Source organism: Mrakia frigida (genome assembly GCF_051309035.1).
Source record: "Mrakia frigida strain ATCC 22029 unplaced genomic scaffold BDY24scaffold_8, whole genome shotgun sequence".
Taxonomy (NCBI): Eukaryota; Fungi; Basidiomycota; class Tremellomycetes; order Cystofilobasidiales; family Mrakiaceae; genus Mrakia; species Mrakia frigida.
The window spans coordinates 309,826-326,673 of NW_027481273.1; the positions used below are offsets into that span (position 1 = coordinate 309,826).

Genomic DNA, 16,848 nt, shown 5'->3' on the forward strand with positions numbered 1-16,848 from the left:
TTGATAGATCTTCTCGACGGGCGTCCTTCTCTCGTCCCAAAGAGGCAGGAAGGGAAGAACAAGGTGACTACTAGCTCTTCGCAGACAGCCGAAATCGAGCCCTCGAGCTGCTGCCTCTTTTTCCTTCCTTCTCCCTCAACCCTCACCCTCCATTCTTCGCCAATGCCCTCCCTTCCTATCCACGACGGACCCTCCAAGTCCACTACTAAATCTCGATCTCCTTTGATCTTGCTCCTCGTCCTCCCAGTGCTCGCTGTTGTTCACATCGCCTCGCCCTTCTCTCCCCTTTCGTCCGCCAATCTAGCCTCGTCGGGTTTGAGCGACGCAACATCAACGAAGATTCCTTCCTGCCCTGTTCAAGGCAAGCCTCTTGTCCCCAAGAGGGAGTTCGTTCTTCCTGAGGGCTACAGAGACGAGAGTGCTGAGAGATTGAGTCAAGCAGTAGTGAGTTTCTCTCTCCTCGAGCTCAGATCTCTCGACTCTCCTTCCCTCTCGAGTCGCTCGTCTGACTCGCCCGTTCTTCCCTCCCTTCTCCAGCAAATCCAAACGGTTTCGTACGACGACAACGGACTCCCCACCGAGGATCCTCGATGGGCCCCGTTCTTCGACTTCCAAGTCTGGCTCGAGAAGACCTTCCCGGTTGTGTTCGAGAGCGAGTTTGCAACGCTCGAAAAGGTCAACACTCTCGGTCTCCTCACCACGATCCAAGGATCGGACAAGGACTTGAAGCCTCTCCTTCTGCTCTCTCACTACGACGTAACTCCTGCTCCTCCCGAGACCTACGATCGGTGGACTGTGAGTAGAGAACGACGGGAAGGGGAGACGAGGGACGAAGCCGGCAATCAAGCTGACCTCCGCGCACTTCCTTTCTTCTTTACAACGTCTAGCACGGTGCCTTCTCAGGATTCAACGACGGAGAGTACATCTACGGGCGTGGTGCTTCGGACGATAAGACCCTCCTCGTGAGATTGCTTCACTTCCTCTTTTTTTTGAACAGAAACGCGTCGCTAATCTCACCCCTCTCCCTCGTCTCGTTCTTCTCCAGGTCGCTCAATACGAAGCCCTCACCCTCCTTCTCGCCGATCCTACGTTCATCCCTCGACGAACGATCATCCTGTCTCATGGATTTGACGAGGAGGAAGTCTTCGGTTCGTTTCTTCGGCCCTTCTCTCTCCCTTCGACCAATCTCGAAAACTGACCTCCTCGCGCTTTTTTTTCGTTCTGAAGCTCGGCAAGGTGCTGGAGAGCTCGCCAAGTTCCTCGAGGCTCGATATGGAAAGGACTCGATGCTTCTCATCATCGACGAGGGAACTTCGATGGATAACAACGCGTGGGGTAGCGAGTTTGCGGTGCCTTCGTCGAGCGAGAAGGTGAGAGCGACCTCTTTTTCGACGCGTTCCCGTCTCTTTCGCTGACGGTGCGATGTTTATTTTGCTCTCGCAGGGATACATGGACGTCAAGATCACTGTTGGAACTGCTGGAGGTCACTCTTCGGTCCCTCCTGCTCACTCAGGTATTGGAATCATTGGAGACATCGTTCACGCGATTGAGGTGAGCTTTATCTTTTTCTTTCGTTGCCTCAGCTCGCTCCTCTTCGATGAAACTTGTCTGACCGCTGGTATCCATCTTCCAACACCCAGGCCAACCCCTACCCTACCTCTGTTCGTCCCTCCCCGCTCTTCTGCTCTTCCTCTCGAACGCTCGCTGATCTCACTGGCCTCGCCTTCTTGCAGTTCAAAACCGACGATCCTATCCTCGGATTCCTCGGATGCGCGGCCGAGCACTCTCCCAAGTTCCCAAAGGACTGGAAGAAGCTCATCTCCTCCGGATCTCCCAAATCTCTCCAGAAGCTCTCTGAACTCTACGGAGCGACCGGAATTATGCAGCATGCTATGGTCTCCACCACTCAGGCTATCGACGTTATTCACGGAGGGTCCAAGGGTGAGCAAGGTCGCGTTTGGGACGAGATGCGGGGTCCGAGAAGAGAGAAAAGACGCGTCGAGCTGACCGTTGTTCTTCCCGTCGCTTTCCTTTTTGACGCAGTCAACTCTCTCCCGGAGGAAGTTTTTCTTCTCATGAACCACAGGATTCAGTTCTCCTCCAACGTTTCCGCTACCCAGCAGCACCTCGCCAACTCCATCGCCCCCATCGCTAAGAAGTTCGGTCTTCAACTTTCCGCTTTCGCTAAAGAGGCTGGAACCGAAGCCGACGAGGTTCTCGGAGGGAAGTACGTCAAGATCGAGACTTTCGGACTTCCTCTCGAGCCTGCTCCTAGGAGCTCGTTGGAGGGAGGTGTTTGGGATATGTTCTCTGGTTCGATCAAGTGAGAACACGGTCGCGTCCTCTCTCCTCTCTCTTTCTTCTTCGTCTTCTTCATCTCCTTATCCGAGCGCTGACTTCTGGATCTCACTGCTTTGTCCTATCATAGGTACGCCTTCCCCACCACCGACGGATCCCCTCGAATCGTTTCTCCCTTCGCTTCCACTGGAAACACGGAGTGAGTCGGACTCGTCCATCGTCTTCGCCCTCTCTCCCCTCTTGTCCTCGTCCTCTCCACCCCTCACCCGCTGACCATCCTCCCTTGGCTTTGTTCCCTCCTCTTCCAGCACCAAAGTCTACCACCCTCTCTCCTCCTCCGTCTTCCGGTTCACTGGCTCCCTCCCTCCCAAAGCCGGAGCTCGACCTGGGAACGCTCACACCGTCGACGAGACGGCTTCCATCGAATCTCACCTGTCGATCATCAAGTGGATCCACTCCATCGCTCAGAACGCTGATGCGTACGAGGGAGAGGAGTAGAGAAATGAGGCGAGACGGGAGGGGAGTCGAGGGATCGTTGTACTGAAAGGGAGAGACGAGAAGGGAACGGTTTGGTATGGTTGAATAGTAGTTGTAGCTCTCGATATCGATTACAGTAGATTTTGATAGATGGTCTCGTTTCTTGTGTTGATAAAGGGGGAGGAGAGAGAGCGAGGAGGGAGCGATCCGCCGCGAAGGGCTTCTTCGTTGACGGAAATCGAGCGCCATAATTCTGGGTAAGGGCCGAAGGTCCTCTCTAAGATCCAAGTAGTGCGATTGAGCGTCGACGTCAGTGCTGAGAGCCCTGCTCAAGGGAGGAAGAAGGGGGGAGAGGAACGAGCGACGTCGCTTGAGGTGATCTGAACAGGGAGCTTCGAGACAAGAGGGTCGGCGACGAGACCACTCGATGGAGCAATCGGTGGCGAGTGGATAAAACGTCGGAGGTCTAGAATGGTCGTCCTAACAGAGGAGTACTGAGCTACAACGAAGGCTTTCGACGACTCACGTCGAGGGGCTGAATAGGTCGTAAAGCTCATTTCCATTTCTCCTTCCCTCTTCTACTTTAACTTCCCTTGTTCTTCGTTTGCCTGAATGATCGAATCGTGAGGCACATCAGCATCGACGTAAGCGAGTCTCCAATCAGGCGTGTAGAGCGAAGGGACGGAAGGGGGGAGGAGGGCAGGGAGGAGGGGAAACGAACCTGAACGAGAAGTCTCTCCGAGTATGCGAAAACTCTCCCAACTTGTATCCGATCATCTCGTCCGTGATGTTGACGTTCTGGTACTGTTTTTTTTGCAAGGAAGGTGCAAGATAGAGAGGTCAGGTAGGGGTTCGATGGAGGTGAAGGAGGAGGAGGAAGGGAAGGAGAGGAGAGGGGATTCGGACCTTCCTGCCGTTGTGGACCTCAAATTTCAGTCTGGAAAGCGAAGGCAAGGCGAGAGACTTGTCAGCATGATGCTTCTGTACGTCTCGATGCCATTGCTTGAGCATGAGAAAGGCTCGAAGGAGGAGAAAAAGAGCGAGCTCAACGTGCTCCTCCTTCGAGCTCACCTCCTCCTTTCGATCCAGAAGCAGGACGAAAAGGACTCACCCAACGAAAGCGGGAATGATCTGAGCGTCTCGATGATGTGTCCTGATTGGCTTCTTCGTCCTCATGTGCTCGGCCAAGTTGGGAAAGGAAGGGAAGAAGGGACCTGTGGGAGGAAGGGAGGGGAGAAGGAAGGGAAGGAGAGCTCATCAGCAACCGACGTCGTTTCCTCCAGCAACTCTCTGCTCGAATTCGAGAACGGGAACGGTGCTGCTTACCTTTCCAGGTTGACCTTGATTTGGAGCTGAGAAGAAGTGAAGGTCGCATGTTGGCTGCCTCGTTGTTGAGGAATCAAAAGGGAAGGAGAGGAGAGCTCCTTTCAAAGGTCGAAAACGAGTTCGCTCTCAACTCCATCCTTCCTTCCTTTTTCCTCCCTTCTTCTACTACTTCTACGAGCCCTTCGTCCCACAGAGTATCACAGAACATCCGTCCTGCTCCTTCCTCCCTCCCTCCACCATGTCCATCGGCCAGCCACCCATCGAGCTCAGCACCTTCCCGGACGAAGATCGCTCGTCAAGTCTACGACCCTCGTCCCGTCGACTACTTCGCTCCCCACGTCCGAGAACCGCATCCCCGACGATTCAGCTCTGATGGGACTCAGAGGGATGATCTCTCGTCGTTTGGGCTGGTATCTCGTCGCTTCAGGGCTGTAGCAAGACCGCTGCTGTTTGCGAGCGTCTGGTTGAACGAGGTCAGCAAGGTCACACGTCTCCTCGATCTACCAGAGATGCTCAAGTTCGTGAGGTGAGTGGATAGCAAACCCCTGGTACCTGATCTGCTGGTGCTGACTGCAGTCCATTCGACGCAGGTACATCTACATCGATTTCGACTGGCTCGACTCCGAACACCTCCTTCGACTCATCCTCCTCCTCCAATCCCTCCTAAATCGAATCCCTTCACTTCTTCATCTCTCCTTCAATGCAACTCAGCCTTCCCATCACGGCACCTCCGAATGCGACCTCACCTTCTTCGTCCTCCCCGCTCATCTCCTCCTTCCAAACCTCCTCTCCCTCGAGCTCGCCGTCCCTTGCAACCGTTGCTGCTCTCACCTCCTCCTCTCCTTCAAACGATGCCCTCGACTTTCACACCTCAAAGTCACAGAAGACGTCTACAAAAGCGGAGCAAGGACTCCAGCTTCCTACCTCGGGTCGGACGATCCTCAACTCTTCCCTCCTGGCCTTCGAGTCCTTTTCGTCAACCTCGCGAAGAGACCTGGCCCTCGAACCGACATCCTCAAACGCCTTCCGACGAACTGTCCTCTGCTAGAAGACCTTCGTCTTCACTGCGCCCACAGCTTCAAGTCCACCCGAGTAGCTCCCACCGTCCCTTTCCAAGCGTCTGTGAGCATTTCGAGCGTCGCTCCTTTCCCTGCGAAGCTGATCTTCTCCTCTCTTCGCTCTGCTCTGGTCCTTGATAGAACCTGGTGCGCTGTGCGAGGCTCCTGCGCGCTTTTGAGCATCTCCATACCGTCGACATCGACGACGTTCTCCTGAAAACGTCCAGGTGGTCGCCTTCCCCTTCCGAGCTGGCCGACGTTTCCTACGAAACTGGAAACAACGTTCTCGAACGGGCTTGGAAGGATTACGTCCACTCGTCGGAGGTCTATATGTCTGAGGTCGTGATGGAAGTGCTGGAGGAGGTTCCTACGCTGGAGAGGTTCTGGTGCAACAACCACACCGAGCGCTTGGACGGAGCGGAGGTGGCTCCGGCTGCGAGATATCAGCGCCACGAGCTCAAGCTGGAGGATGGGGTGTTTCGGATCGTGCAGGTTCGGGATCGAGCAGCGTACTCGAGGCTGTGAGTCCTCGGTTTCTCTTCGTCGCGTCGCAACTTCTTTCTCGCTTTGCAAAGCCCTGACCAGCGTTTTGTTCCCATCCGCTACTGATACAGGTAATCTCGAAAACCCATCAACAATCACGCGTCAAGCTCTCTCATCTTTCGATCCTCAGGCCTCAAGGCCGTCCGTCCAGATGAGTTCTCGTCTCTCCTCTTTTTCCCCCGTTCCCTTCCGTTCTTCTCGCCTTCTTGTTCCTTTCCCTCCCTCCCCCCAGGTCCTCGAGGATCTCTACTCATCGCTATCGTCTCTCGCACTTTACGATCTATGCACCCTCGTCGTTCATTCGCGATCGTTCATCTCGACGCGTCTCGGATCCTGTTGACGCTCGTCGCCTCCTCGAGCTTTCCAAAGCCCTTTCTTGCTCTTATTCGAGAGTTCTCAGACTCCAGAGTAGAGCTTCGTCGAAGAACTTCCGACGAGAAGAGAAGAAGGCAGTGGCGAAGGTGAAATGGAAGCAAACGAGGAAGCGTCGCCGTTCATCAACGAGATCTCGGAGACAAGACAACAAGATTCAACTCTTCTCGTCTTCTACGTAACGAAGCGCCTGGGCTCCTCATCCGCCTCGTAAAACTCTGCCTTGCTCACACAACACCAGTCTCAAAACAAGCAGATAAAGAACGACGGCCTCGCGACGCCGCATCTGTTCGTTCTTCTCTCCCCTGCTCGACCCGCGATCCTTTCAGCTTCAAAACACCATCTCCTCCCTTAAAATCTTGCCTCGCATGCACATCTTGACCTCGGAGACTTGAACACCGAATAATTTTCGAGGTTACTGACCATCGGGCGCCCTTCTCGCGGCCTAAGATCGCCGACGGACCCACGCATCGACGAGTCTTGGAGGGGAGAGTTTGAGCCCTGGGGGAAGGAGCAGAAGAGTTGACCTCCAACGACCATCTTTTCAAGCAGCTCAGTTTCATCAGCGTTTCAGGATGCCTTCGCTTCACGCTGCTTTCGACACTCAACTTTAGTGAGTCCTCGACAGCTCAAGAAGGAAGGAGGAAGGGGGAGAAGAGGCGGAGGTTCTTCTTCAAGAACAGAAAGAAGTTGAGCTCGCATGCGTTGCTTTTCGAGGAAAAGAAGCTCTTTGCCCCATCCCTGTCGTGCAGGTGGGACATCGAGAGAGAGCTGGTGCATCCTGCCTCTATGATGAGAGCAAGGGAGGTGCTACGCTGGCGAGGTAGAAGGGAAGGGGAGAAGAGCGAGCTGAGCGAGGGCTGTCATCGAAATCCTCGTTTCATCAACCTCGGAGGGCTGAGCTTTCCTCTCCTTCCTTTCCTTCTTGCAGTGGATACGTACCAACTCAGTGGGTCTGTGTAGTCTTCATCGTTTGTGAGTCTCTCCGTTTGCCTCGCCCCTTTCAAGAAAAGCAAAAGACTGACCTCTTCTCTCGCTCGTCATCCAAAACCCAGTCTTCGCCCTCTCGACCAGTTCGTCCCCAGCCTCCCTCTTTCTCTCTCTCCCTTCTCTTTTCGAACCTCGGCTGATCGTTTCTACCTACTTCCTCTCGTAGTCGCCCACACCGGTCAAGCGATTCACGGCCGACTGCCATGGCTTCTGTTCACGATCGTCCCAGGAGGACTTCTCGAGGTCTTGGGTTGGTGTGGAAGGCTTTGGAACAGCATCAACAAGACCATTCTCGACGGCTACCTGGTAAGTAGGCGATCTTCTTAGCCTCGGTGCTGCAGGCTTAGTTCGACGATGGAGGAAGATCCGAGCCACGGCGCGGTCCTAAAATCTCGACGCGTCTTTCCGAAACTGACACACGGCCCTTTCTCCCCTCCTTTAGATGCAAATTTGCTGTCTGATCTTGGCTCCTGGTCCGTTGAATTTTCTGATACCATCACCTCGAGCGATAAACAGCTGTTGCAAAGCGAAACGAAGTCCCTCGAAACGCGTCGCTGACATCCTCTCCCTCCTTCAGCTTTCATCATGGCCTCGAACTACTTGATCCTCGGTCTCATCATCAACAAGCTCGGTCTTCAGTACTCTCGGATTGCCCCTAAATGGGTTCGTTCTTGCCCACGCGTCCCTTTAGCTCGCACTCGATCTCGAAACTGACCTTTCCTCTCCTCCCAGTACACCATCGTCTTCTGTACCTGCGACGTGATCTCGCTAGTCGTTCAGGCTATTGGAGGAGGAAGTGCTGCCGTTGCTGTTCAGTCGTCTTCCCTGCCTCGGAAAGATCCGAATGTAGGAGCGAGGATCATGGTTGGGTGCGTCCCTTCTCTTCTCGTTTCTCCTCCGACGCACGCTGATCTGTTCTTGTTCTTACTCGTCCGCAGAGGTATTATCTTCCAGATGGCCGTCGTGAGTGGATCTTTCTTCCCGTCTCCCTCTCAAAGGCAGAGCGTCGTCGCTGACTCCCCGCCTGCCCATCTCCTCGTCTTTCATTTAGATGGTCCTCTTCACGATCCTCGGAGCCGAGTGTGAGCAGTGTGCTTCTTTCGCTTCGCTTTCTCTCGCTCACTTTCTGCTTATTCTGTCGCAGTCCTCTACCGCTGGTCCTTCAAGAAGCCCGTCAAACGTCTCTCCTCTCCCACCGCGTCGCCGCCTTCTGGCGTTACCAAGAGCGAGGAGGTCGCCGCCTACGATCAGGATGCATCCCCCGAGCTCGAACACGTCAACGCTTCAAGAAACCTCAAGCTCCTTATCCTCGGAGTGTCGCTCTCCACCCTCTTCATCTTCATCAGGTCCATCTACCGAACCATCGAGCTTCTCGGTGAGTTGCGTCGTCCTTACGCCTAGCAGGACCTTCACTGATCCTTTCCCTCCCTTCTTTGTCCTCCTCAGATGGCTGGACAGGTCCGATCATCGCCAACCAGCAGCTGTTCAACTTCCTCGGTGCGTTATATTTCTCTTCTCGATCCCCGTCGCTCGTCTTGCTGACTCTTCTTTCTGTTCTCCTAAGATGGCATGATGATCATCTTCGCCCTCCTCGCTACCAACTTCCTTCACCCTGGATTCCTCCTCGACACTCGAAATAACTCGATCTCCCTGGGGATGAAGAGGAAGAAGGCGCCAAAAGTCGACGCATGATTCGAAGGTTGCTTCCTTTTTTCCTTCCTAGTTTAGTCTATCAGCTCTTTTGTTCAATCTATATATGCCCCTTCAGCGTGTTTTCAGGCGCATCATCGTTCTTTTCAGGGGGCCAAAGGGGAGCAGGGGAACCAAGCCCGTCAAGAAGCTCGGTTCCGACGTCGCTTCCTCGCTTCCGTTCGTTTGGGCCCAAGTTTCGATGCTCCCCGACATGCTTTGTTTCCGTTCTTACCCACCAACCATCACCACGAATAGATCGACTCTTCAAGAATGTCAGGAGTTCGAACCAACTCGGATACCGCTCTCTACAAGTTCATCTCTCTCCTTCCTCTGGTTCCTCGATCTCAGCCCGTTCGATCTGACCAGCTCTTCTTCCCACCCTCCCGGCTTCGTTCCCACCCAGTCGACCTGTATCGTTTTCGTCGTTCTGTTTTCTATCTCAGCTAGTCAGTCGCATCAGCTCTGTCTTTTGATCGATCTCCAGCACTGATCTCGCGTCGTCGGTCTCTTTCCTTCGAACTTCAGTCGTCCACCTCGCTCAGGCGACCCGCTACCGCCTTTGGTGGCTCCTCTTCACAGTCTTTCAAGGAGCTGTCTTGGAGGTGTTGGGCTGGAGCTTCAGGCTTTGGAGTTCGAAGAATCCAAGATTGTGAGTTCTTCTTCGCCGCGTCGCCGCTCAAGGATCGACCTTCCTGACCGTACCGGCTACTTGCTCCCTTCTAGGCTTGACCCCTTCCTGGGAAACTTGATCTGTCTTGGTCTCGGTCCGGTCTTCATTTTGGGAGGATGCTACTTGATCTTGGGTCCGTCTTTTTGCGTCGCAGTCGTCCTTTGCTGTCGATCTGACCTCGTCCCGTCTTTCTTCGATCTTCAGGTCTCGTCATCAACTCCCTCGGACCTCAGTATTCTCGTTTGAGACCTCGAACCGTGAGTGTCCAGTCTTTCGGAGTGATCTCCTCCGAAGCTCGAATTTCGACGATGTTTTTCGACGCGTCGTCGGACGTCGTTGATTGACTACCGTTGCTGACCGACCTTTCGTTCCTCAGTACTCCTTCATCTTCTGCACTGCAGACATCACTTGCCTCGCGATCCAGTCCGTGGGAGGAGCGATGGCTTCTATCGCTGCTCAGTCGGACGACGTCCCACCTCCGGATCCGAACAAAGGTCGGCTCCTCGTCCTTCCTTTCTTCTGCAGACCACGTCTGATTGCTGATCGACGTTATTCTCCTTCAAATACACAGGAGCAAGAGTGATCCTCGCTGGTATCGTCCTCCAAGAAGGTACCCTACTTCCTTTCCGCTCGAGTCGCGTCTCGGCTCGGTTCTGACCTTTCTCATTGATGCGTCCTTCAAGCCTTCATGATCATCTTCATCTGCCTCGGGTCCGAATGTGGGACTTTTGTTCTCTTCCTAGGGACTCTCTTCGTCGGCTGAAACTCCCTCTCCCCTCCAGTCGTCTACCGTTGGGCTCGAAATCGTCCTCTCCGACCTCTCGAACCAACGGATCCTCCTTCCTCGCACCAAATCAACAGCCTCAGCTCCACCGCTACTCCTTCTTCCTTCAAGACAATCGAGACGAAGGCCGATGAGTCGGACATGGGAGACGCGAGGAAATGGAAGCTCGTCGTTTTCGGTTTGAGCTTGACGACCCTGCTCATTTTCGTGCGATCCTTGTATCGAACTGCTGTGAGTGACGAGATGCTCTCCAAGAATTGTTGACGAGGCACTGATACGGCGTTCTCTTTCACAGGAACTGAGTCAAGGCTGGGTGAGTCGAGACGAGCGACGCGTCGTTTCTCCTCTTCTTGCGGCCCTCGTCGCTCGTTCTGACCTTCGTGATCTCACTCCTTCTCCAGAGTGGACCCATCATATCCAGCGAGTTGCTCTTCAACGTCCTCGGTACGTCTCGTTCTTGACTTCAACCCCTTCTCGCTCTGAATGTCTTTCTTCTTTCTCAGATGGAGCAATGATCATCTGTTCTTTGGTCACTCTCAACGTCCTTCATCCCGGCCGATTGCTCGAAACTCGAACGAGGAACGTGTCGCTTGGAATGAGGAGCAAGAAGAAAGAGGTCGAGAGGGTGTGAAGAGAGACGCGTCGAGACTCGAGCAGGGGGTCGGCGGTTCGAAGGGGTTTGAGCGATTGATTCAGATTTGCTGGTTATTCGCGTGATCGAGACATGTTTTGGATCCATAGATGACTGCCAGTCCTATCCTAAAGGTTTCACACGAAGGCGGAAAAAGGGAGAAAACCCGGCCAAAGAATCGAACCCGCCATCTTCTCCCTCCACTCCTCTTGATCGCGTTCGTCCTCCCAACTTTCACCCTCTCCCTCCCTTCCCATCCGCCCTTCTTTACATCCCAACTACCCCCCACTCCCTTCCCTCCGCTTTCTCTCCTCCCACCTCTCTCATCGAATCCTGGCAGGATGTTCTACTCGGATTCGATCCTCACGAAGAAGGGAGCGCTCGCCAAAGTCTGGATGGCTGCTCACATGGAATCCAAGCTCACAAAGGTCCAGTTCAACTCTGTAGACGTGGTGCAGAGTGTCAGTGAGTACAACCTCACGCTTCATACTTTTCCGGGATTGATTTGGACGCGTTAGGGAAGGGGATGGGATCGAGGGAAGGAGGAAGAGAGAAAGCTCGAAGGGAAGGGAAAGGAAGGAGAGGAGGGAGACGGGTTGGTTGCTTCTTCTACGCGTCCTTTGGGCGAGCAGAAATGCAGGGAATCCTTGATGGCCCTTCAGGAATTGGTCGTTGGACGTCCAGCAGTAGATCCATGCTCGAATACTGACTCTTTCCTCCTCTCGCTTGCTGCTTACAGAGGACATCCTCAAGGTCGAAGAGGAACCCATCGCCCTGCGAGTCTCAGGTCAGCTTCTCCTCGGAGTTTGCAGGATTTACTCTCGAAAAGCCAAGTACCTTCTAGACGACTGTAACGATGCTCTCGTAACGATCAAGATGGTGAGTCTTTCGTTTTCACTCGTGTTCAGTTGAGCTCGAACGGGAAGGGAGGACACCGAGTTGACCTTTGTTCTACCCTCCTCCTTCTCTCCTTCCCATCCCCTTCAGCAAATCCGACCCGTTCTCGTAGATTTGTCAGAGGATCAGCTGGCTGCTCCTAACAACGATCTCAACATGGACGAAGGAGATGCGTTCGGCCTCGATCTGGATTGGTGCGTCTCGCTTTCCTTGCCCCTTCCCTCCCCTCCCTTCCTTTCGACCTCCCTTCATCTCGCCTCGTCCTCCCTCGTCTGACCCTTTCTTGCTTCTTTATCGCTCACAGGGACCTTGGTATCCCCGACTTCCATCCAACTGGAAACCACGTCGCTCGAGCTGGAGATATCTCGCTGGCCGACGCTCACTTCGACATGGACTTCGACGGAGGAGGACACAACGACTTCGACGTCGGACCGGCAGATGGATTCCAATCTCAGGACTTCGATCTCGGATTCGATCTCGGTCTCGACGAGGACGAGGAGCAGGACCCAGACGAGACCGTCTCAGCAGTCGAGTTCGGTCGAGACGCTGCTCCAGAGCGAGCTGCTCGTTTGTCGATGGGTTCGAGGTTCGGAGTCGATGGAGAGAAGGATATGTCGGTGTTGGGAGATAGATCGGGAGATCTGGGAGGGGATATGGACGTAGACTTCAACCAAGGAGAGATGGATTACCAACCTATGGACGACATCGACCTCGGACTCGATTTGGGGAACAACGACCCTTACGCCGACGACGGAGCTGGATTCGACTTTGGGAACGACGATGGAGGAGTGGTGCCTGAGCTGGATCCTGCTGGAGAGAGGAGAGAGAGCAGAGAATGTGAGTTCGAGATCTACTTTGCTCAATCGCGTCTGTTCAGCTCTCGTTGCTCGAGCTGACCTCTCGCCCTCCTTCTTCCTTTCCCTCTCCTTTTCCCCTGTTCTCCAACCTTCGCTCCTCCAGCTTCGAGACTCGCTACCCCTCCTGGCGACGCTGCGCAGTCCCTCCACGAATCCACCATCGCCAACCTCACTCCTCGAACCGCCGCTCGAGTCAACACCCTCGCCGGAAAGCAATCCGCTCTCGCCAACCCTTCCTCCTCCGCCGTGAAGAAGAAGAAGACCGTCCGAGTCATCATCGACGAGACCACCGAGCTCTCTGGAGACCGAAACATCTCCGCTTCTCAGTCCAACCGTCAGAACCGAGACCTCTCTGCCATCCTCACTCCTCAACGCTTCATCCCCTCCTCCCGAACCGTCATTCGACTCCTCGCCATCCGAGCCGACCCCGTCGCTCACTACCTCCCTACGCAGATGGCCGCCAAGGGGGGAGAGGAGCTTCTCTACGCTGGACCTCCTGGGCTGGGACCGGAGCTGGCGAACATGTTCCTCCTTCCCTTGGGAATGCTGAGGCGAAGGAGGGAGGCTGGAGGAGAGGAGGAGCAGGCGAGGAAGAAGGCCAGGCTCGAGGCTGGAGAGGATGAGGAGGTTGAGGCTGCTCGAAGGGAGAGCCGAGCGTTGAGTTTGGGTTTGGGAGGAAGCTCGAGGGCCGGAGGAGATCAGGACGATCTTGCGTTCGGAGGAGAGGACTTCATGGGAGGAGGAGGAGGTGGTGACGATCTCGCTTTCCCGATGGACGACAACGACAACTTCGACATGGGAGACGTCCAGCCTTGGAACGACGACGTCGATGGAGTTCAGGACGAGCTCAACGACGATGGAACTCCCAAAGCCAAGAAGTCTCGAACTCGACGCTCCGGAGCTGGTCGAGGCGAGGATTCGGACGAGGAAGACGAGGAGGTCCTCTCCAACGGGAACGGAATGCTCGACGACGTCGGAGCCGACGCCTACGACGACAACCACAACGAAGGATCTATCGCTGGATCGATGGCTCCCGCTTCCGGAGGAGGACCTCTGGACATCTTCGACAGTCGACCTCGTCGCGCCGACGGAGGAGCCGCGTCTTCTCAGGACGACTCTCAGAGGAGCAGGAGGTCGGGATCTCGAGCTGGGAGTGCGAGGAGTGGGAGTGTTATGGCCGGTGGGGAGGAGGCTGCTAGTGTGGCGGAGGAGCAAGGGAGGGTGCGACACGTCAGTCGGAACACCGCTCGAGCGATGGGTGTGCTGAGGAGGGAGTTGGGAGAGGATAAGGTTGTCGAGGTGGAGGAAGGAGCTGCTGCTCCGGCTCCTGTTGCTCCTGCTGCTGGAGAGGAGAAGTCCGTCAGTTTCGAGAAGATCTCGGAGAAGGTTGGTTCCCTCTTTCGACGCGTTCTCTTTCGTTCTTTCTCACGCTGACTCTTGCTTCCCTTTCTTTCCCTCTTCTTCTTCGCAGACCACCCGACGAGCCGCTGCCGCTTTCTTCTTCGAACTGCTCGTTCTCGGAACCAAGGACTGCCTCAAGCTCGAACAGCCCGAAGCCTACGCCGACATCTCGGTCAAGGCGAAGGATCGTCTCTGGCGAGGCACTGGAGTCGCCGCTTAGATTATTTTTCCGTTTTGTGCATCGGGACTTCTTCTTGTTAGATAGTTTATCTTGGGACGGTTCTCGTGCTTCATCTTGGGGCTTGGTTGTCTTCATCTTCATCTTGGTTGGTCGGTCGCTCTCCTGGAGAGTTGGTTCGGATTTCTTCTCTTTCCTTATTTTGTGTTCGCCGCCCTTGTTATCCCAGTTGTTCTCTAGTAGTAGATCCCGTCCTCTTCATCTCTTAATGCTCTATCAATGTGTGCTCGTCTTCCCTTTTGCTTTCCCCCACGAAAGAAGAGACGAGTTGCGAGCAGGTCTTCGAGATACCTAGTCTAGACGACACACGCAGAACCAGGACACAAGAAAGGCAAGCCCAAGAAACCCGATCTAGAGCAAAAAGCGAAAGCAAAAGCGAAAACGTGACAGCAACAGGAACAACAAGAAACCAAAAAAAAAAAACGGCTCGTCCGACGCGTCTCTTTCCTCCTCCTCCTCCTCACAACTCCCCCATCAAAGGTCCATAATCCACCGCCTTCCTCCTAATCCCACCCCCACCCTCCCCCAAGCTCTTCTTCCTACTCAAACTCCTCTCCTTCATCAACCTTCCCTTCGAACTCCCCATCAACGCAAACCCCTCTCCCTCGACCCTCCCGCCCTCTCCGCTCCCTTCGAGCGAAGCCTTCTCCTCCTCTGCAGCTGCAACGAACTTCCTCCTCCCGTTCGAAGAAGAGTTGGACGAGGAGCCCTCGCTTTGTCTTCGACCTCTTCGAGCTGCCGACGCCGAAGAGGAGGCAGAAGAGCGAGAGGATTCGATGAAACCGAGATCCTCGACGCTGCTCATCCTCGATGGTCCTCCCGTGAGGATCGCAGCTCCGAAGGAAACGTCGCCTCTGGGTGAATCAGAGATGGGGTAGGAGTCGACTCGTTTGGGGATGAGGGGCGGGACGAGGGAAGGCGAGAGAATGGACGGGGGTGTGTACGCCGAGGGCGGGAGGAGAGGGAGGAGGGTTTTCCGATTCGGGGTTGAGCTTGTTGAGGCGGAGGAGGCGAGACTTCGTGCTGAAGGTGAGGAGTGGACGTTATGGGAGGTGAAGGAACGAGGGGAAGTGGAGAGGATGGATTGAAGGGTTGAGGAGTCGTGCCGACGATGCTGAGGGATCGAGGGGATGGGAATGGAGGAGGATCGAGGTGGTGGAGGTTGAGGAGGGGAGGAGGAGTTCTTCGATTTGACGGAGGGAGTAGGGGAAGGAGTCTTCTTTGGAAGGCCTTGGCTGGCGCTCGAGGACGAAGAGGAGGAGGGACGGGGTTGAGGATTGAAGTCCCGAGGAGTGTCGAGGGAAGTCGTCGAAGTGGACGCGACCGAGGAGACCGTCTTGACCGAAGCGAACGACGATCTCGAGAACGGAGTTGGACTTTGGAAGTGAGAGGCTGTAACGGTCTGTCGTCTCCGATGGTTGGTCTCCTCCGCTGCCGATACTTCTCCAAGCGTCGTCGACGAGTGGTGCGTCCCAGGAGGTGTCGTCTTCCTCCTCTCGGCCTGAGATGAAGCTCGACTCTTGATCGTCGCCGCTCCTTCTCCTTCTTGGTCCTTCGATCCCATCCGACGACTCCACTGAGCGGCTGTTTCCTCGATTGGACCAGGATCCGTCTCCGTTCCATCTCCTCCGATCAGGAAGACCTGCTCTCCCGACGAGTCCACTCCAGTCTTGATGGGTAGTGGCGAGCGAGGTTCGAGGATGTTCTTCCTGTCGGTGGTACTGAAGACTTCGTGGGACGAGGAAGCGGTAAGGCTACGACGATGTCCCTTCCCGTTGGCGGAAGAGGAGGAACGAGACCGACCCAGGGTAGCTGTCGCGAGGACGATTCCTGAGAAGGCTTCTGCGATGACGGAGGGAAAGGATTGTTTGGCTTTGGTTGTGGAGGAGGAAAGGGAGGTGAGGGAAGTGGTGGAGGTCATTTCGAGGTTGGAGATGGTTCGGGAGAGGGAGAGAGAAGCGGTCGAGGAGGTGATGCTCTTCGTCGTCGGTCGTCGAGTTCCAAGAGGAGCTGCTGAGAGTTTCGGAGCGACGTTGTCGGGGTACTCCTCGGCGGTTCCATCGAGAGTCCTGGTCCTCGAAGCGTTGGTTCCTGGAGCGTGTCCGTGCGAGATCGAGTTCCTCGCCGACGACTCCCCCGACGCGTTCCAATCGAACCTCGTGAACACCCACGTCTCCCACTCCATCAACTCCTTCGGAGGTCTCGCCTCCACCTCATCGAAGTACCCTGCCTTCCTCAGCCTCCAACTGGGTTGAGTGAGGATGTTCCTCGCTTCGAGGTAAACCAGACGACGGTCGAAGTTCGGGGAGAGGTGGAGCTGGGTTCGAGCGGACCAGGGCGAGGCGAACGTGAGGCAGCGGAGGAGACTATCGTGAGCTGCAGAGAACGACGAAAAATTCAGTTACGGAAGAGAAGGAGGATATGCTCGAAGAGAAAAAGAACACCCACCTCGTTGCGACTGCGACCGAATCCAAATCCTCCCCGTCTCAACCTTCACCCCTCCCTCCGTCCTCTCCGAGAACCTCGCCAGGATACTCTTCGCAGGGATCGTCTGCAGAGACCTCGAGTTCACCCTCGGAGCATCGTACTCGTCCAAGCTGATCAACGCACTGAT

The 16,848-nt window shown here is 55.2% G+C and overlaps 7 protein-coding genes across 7 annotated transcripts; 5 read left to right on the forward strand and 2 right to left on the reverse strand.

Moving 5' to 3' along the window:
* Positions 1-9: 9 nt before the first annotated feature.
* BDY24DRAFT_382580 (M20 family metallopeptidase) lies at positions 10-2,943 on the forward strand. Its single transcript, XM_076639545.1, has 11 exons — positions 10-444; positions 538-795; positions 888-962; positions 1,046-1,148; positions 1,228-1,370; positions 1,444-1,551; positions 1,641-1,661; positions 1,734-1,941; positions 2,044-2,323; positions 2,429-2,497; positions 2,607-2,943. The coding sequence occupies exons 1-11, from the start codon at positions 163-165 to the stop codon at positions 2,794-2,796; spliced, it is 1,737 nt and encodes a 578-aa protein (XP_076498500.1). The 5' UTR covers positions 10-162; the 3' UTR covers positions 2,797-2,943.
* Positions 2,944-3,315: 372 nt separating this feature from the next.
* On the reverse strand, positions 3,316-4,220 carry RSM19 (mitochondrial 37S ribosomal protein uS19m RSM19). The gene is made up of 5 exons (XM_076639546.1): positions 4,102-4,220; positions 3,887-3,989; positions 3,682-3,712; positions 3,497-3,579; positions 3,316-3,383 (listed from the first exon to the last, which is right to left on the reverse strand). The coding sequence occupies exons 1-5, from the start codon at positions 4,148-4,150 to the stop codon at positions 3,359-3,361; spliced, it is 291 nt and encodes a 96-aa protein (XP_076498501.1). The 5' UTR covers positions 4,151-4,220; the 3' UTR covers positions 3,316-3,358.
* Positions 4,221-4,226: 6 nt separating this feature from the next.
* BDY24DRAFT_439763 (uncharacterized protein) lies at positions 4,227-6,572 on the forward strand (the record flags this gene model as incomplete). The annotated part of the gene is made up of 6 exons (XM_076644468.1): positions 4,227-4,627; positions 4,692-5,223; positions 5,301-5,680; positions 5,833-5,843; positions 5,935-5,963; positions 6,525-6,572. The coding sequence occupies exons 1-6, from the start codon at positions 4,611-4,613 to the stop codon at positions 6,570-6,572; spliced, it is 1,017 nt and encodes a 338-aa protein (XP_076498502.1). The 5' UTR covers positions 4,227-4,610.
* A 32-nt stretch (positions 6,573-6,604) lies between these two features.
* BDY24DRAFT_382585 (RTA1 domain-containing protein) lies at positions 6,605-8,836 on the forward strand. Its single transcript, XM_076639547.1, has 12 exons — positions 6,605-6,687; positions 7,006-7,049; positions 7,130-7,147; positions 7,231-7,370; positions 7,507-7,537; positions 7,642-7,727; positions 7,797-7,933; positions 8,003-8,027; positions 8,116-8,146; positions 8,209-8,439; positions 8,511-8,561; positions 8,629-8,836. The coding sequence occupies exons 1-12, from the start codon at positions 6,650-6,652 to the stop codon at positions 8,754-8,756; spliced, it is 960 nt and encodes a 319-aa protein (XP_076498503.1). The 5' UTR covers positions 6,605-6,649; the 3' UTR covers positions 8,757-8,836.
* Positions 8,837-9,026: 190 nt separating this feature from the next.
* On the forward strand, positions 9,027-11,044 carry BDY24DRAFT_439765 (RTA1 domain-containing protein; the record flags this gene model as incomplete). Its single annotated transcript, XM_076644469.1, has 12 exons — positions 9,027-9,089; positions 9,160-9,202; positions 9,282-9,405; positions 9,480-9,559; positions 9,631-9,683; positions 9,803-9,920; positions 9,998-10,036; positions 10,110-10,145; positions 10,209-10,441; positions 10,506-10,523; positions 10,612-10,654; positions 10,714-11,044. 12 exons carry the CDS (start codon positions 9,027-9,029, stop codon positions 10,839-10,841), a joined length of 978 nt encoding a protein of 325 aa, XP_076498504.1. The 3' UTR covers positions 10,842-11,044.
* Positions 11,045-11,065: 21 nt separating this feature from the next.
* Positions 11,066-14,479, forward strand: MCD1 (kleisin alpha). The gene is made up of 6 exons (XM_076639548.1): positions 11,066-11,306; positions 11,581-11,720; positions 11,829-11,932; positions 12,043-12,575; positions 12,699-13,981; positions 14,067-14,479. The coding sequence occupies exons 1-6, from the start codon at positions 11,183-11,185 to the stop codon at positions 14,214-14,216; spliced, it is 2,334 nt and encodes a 777-aa protein (XP_076498505.1). The 5' UTR covers positions 11,066-11,182; the 3' UTR covers positions 14,217-14,479.
* On the reverse strand, positions 14,362-16,825 carry BDY24DRAFT_273453 (uncharacterized protein). The gene is made up of 2 exons (XM_076636917.1): positions 16,683-16,825; positions 14,362-16,600 (listed from the first exon to the last, which is right to left on the reverse strand). The coding sequence occupies exon 2, from the start codon at positions 16,417-16,419 to the stop codon at positions 14,695-14,697; it is 1,725 nt and encodes a 574-aa protein (XP_076498506.1). The 5' UTR covers positions 16,420-16,600; positions 16,683-16,825; the 3' UTR covers positions 14,362-14,694.
* Positions 16,826-16,848: the final 23 nt, after the last annotated feature.

Bases quoted from the DNA above. Each gene is read 5' to 3' on its own strand.
- BDY24DRAFT_382580 (XM_076639545.1), top strand. From the start codon at position 163: ATGCCCTCCCTTCCTATCCACGACGGACCCTCCAAGTCCACTACTAAA. The intron at 445-537 runs GTGAGTTTCTCT...TCCCTTCTCCAG, and splicing joins AGAGATTGAGTCAAGCAGTA to CAAATCCAAACGGTTTCGTA. The intron at 796-887 runs GTGAGTAGAGAA...TACAACGTCTAG, and splicing joins AGACCTACGATCGGTGGACT to CACGGTGCCTTCTCAGGATT.
- RSM19 (XM_076639546.1), bottom strand. From the start codon at position 4,150: ATGCGACCTTCACTTCTTCTCAGCTCCAAATCAAGGTCAACCTGGAAA. The intron at 3,580-3,681 runs GTCCGAATCCCC...CAAAAAAAACAG, and splicing joins AGGTCCACAACGGCAGGAAG to TACCAGAACGTCAACATCAC. The intron at 3,384-3,496 runs GTTCGTTTCCCC...TCGATCATTCAG, and splicing joins CGGAGAGACTTCTCGTTCAG to GCAAACGAAGAACAAGGGAA.
- BDY24DRAFT_382585 (XM_076639547.1), top strand. From the start codon at position 6,650: ATGCCTTCGCTTCACGCTGCTTTCGACACTCAACTTTA. The intron at 7,538-7,641 runs GTCCGTTGAATT...TCCCTCCTTCAG, and splicing joins CTGTCTGATCTTGGCTCCTG to CTTTCATCATGGCCTCGAAC. The intron at 8,440-8,510 runs GTGAGTTGCGTC...TGTCCTCCTCAG, and splicing joins CCGAACCATCGAGCTTCTCG to ATGGCTGGACAGGTCCGATC.
- MCD1 (XM_076639548.1), top strand. From the start codon at position 11,183: ATGTTCTACTCGGATTCGATCCTCACGAAGAAGGGAGCGCTCGCCAAA. The intron at 11,721-11,828 runs GTGAGTCTTTCG...CATCCCCTTCAG, and splicing joins CTCTCGTAACGATCAAGATG to CAAATCCGACCCGTTCTCGT. The intron at 13,982-14,066 runs GTTGGTTCCCTC...TCTTCTTCGCAG, and splicing joins TCGAGAAGATCTCGGAGAAG to ACCACCCGACGAGCCGCTGC.
- BDY24DRAFT_273453 (XM_076636917.1), bottom strand. From the start codon at position 16,419: ATGGAGTGGGAGACGTGGGTGTTCACGAGGTTCGATTGGAACGCGTCG.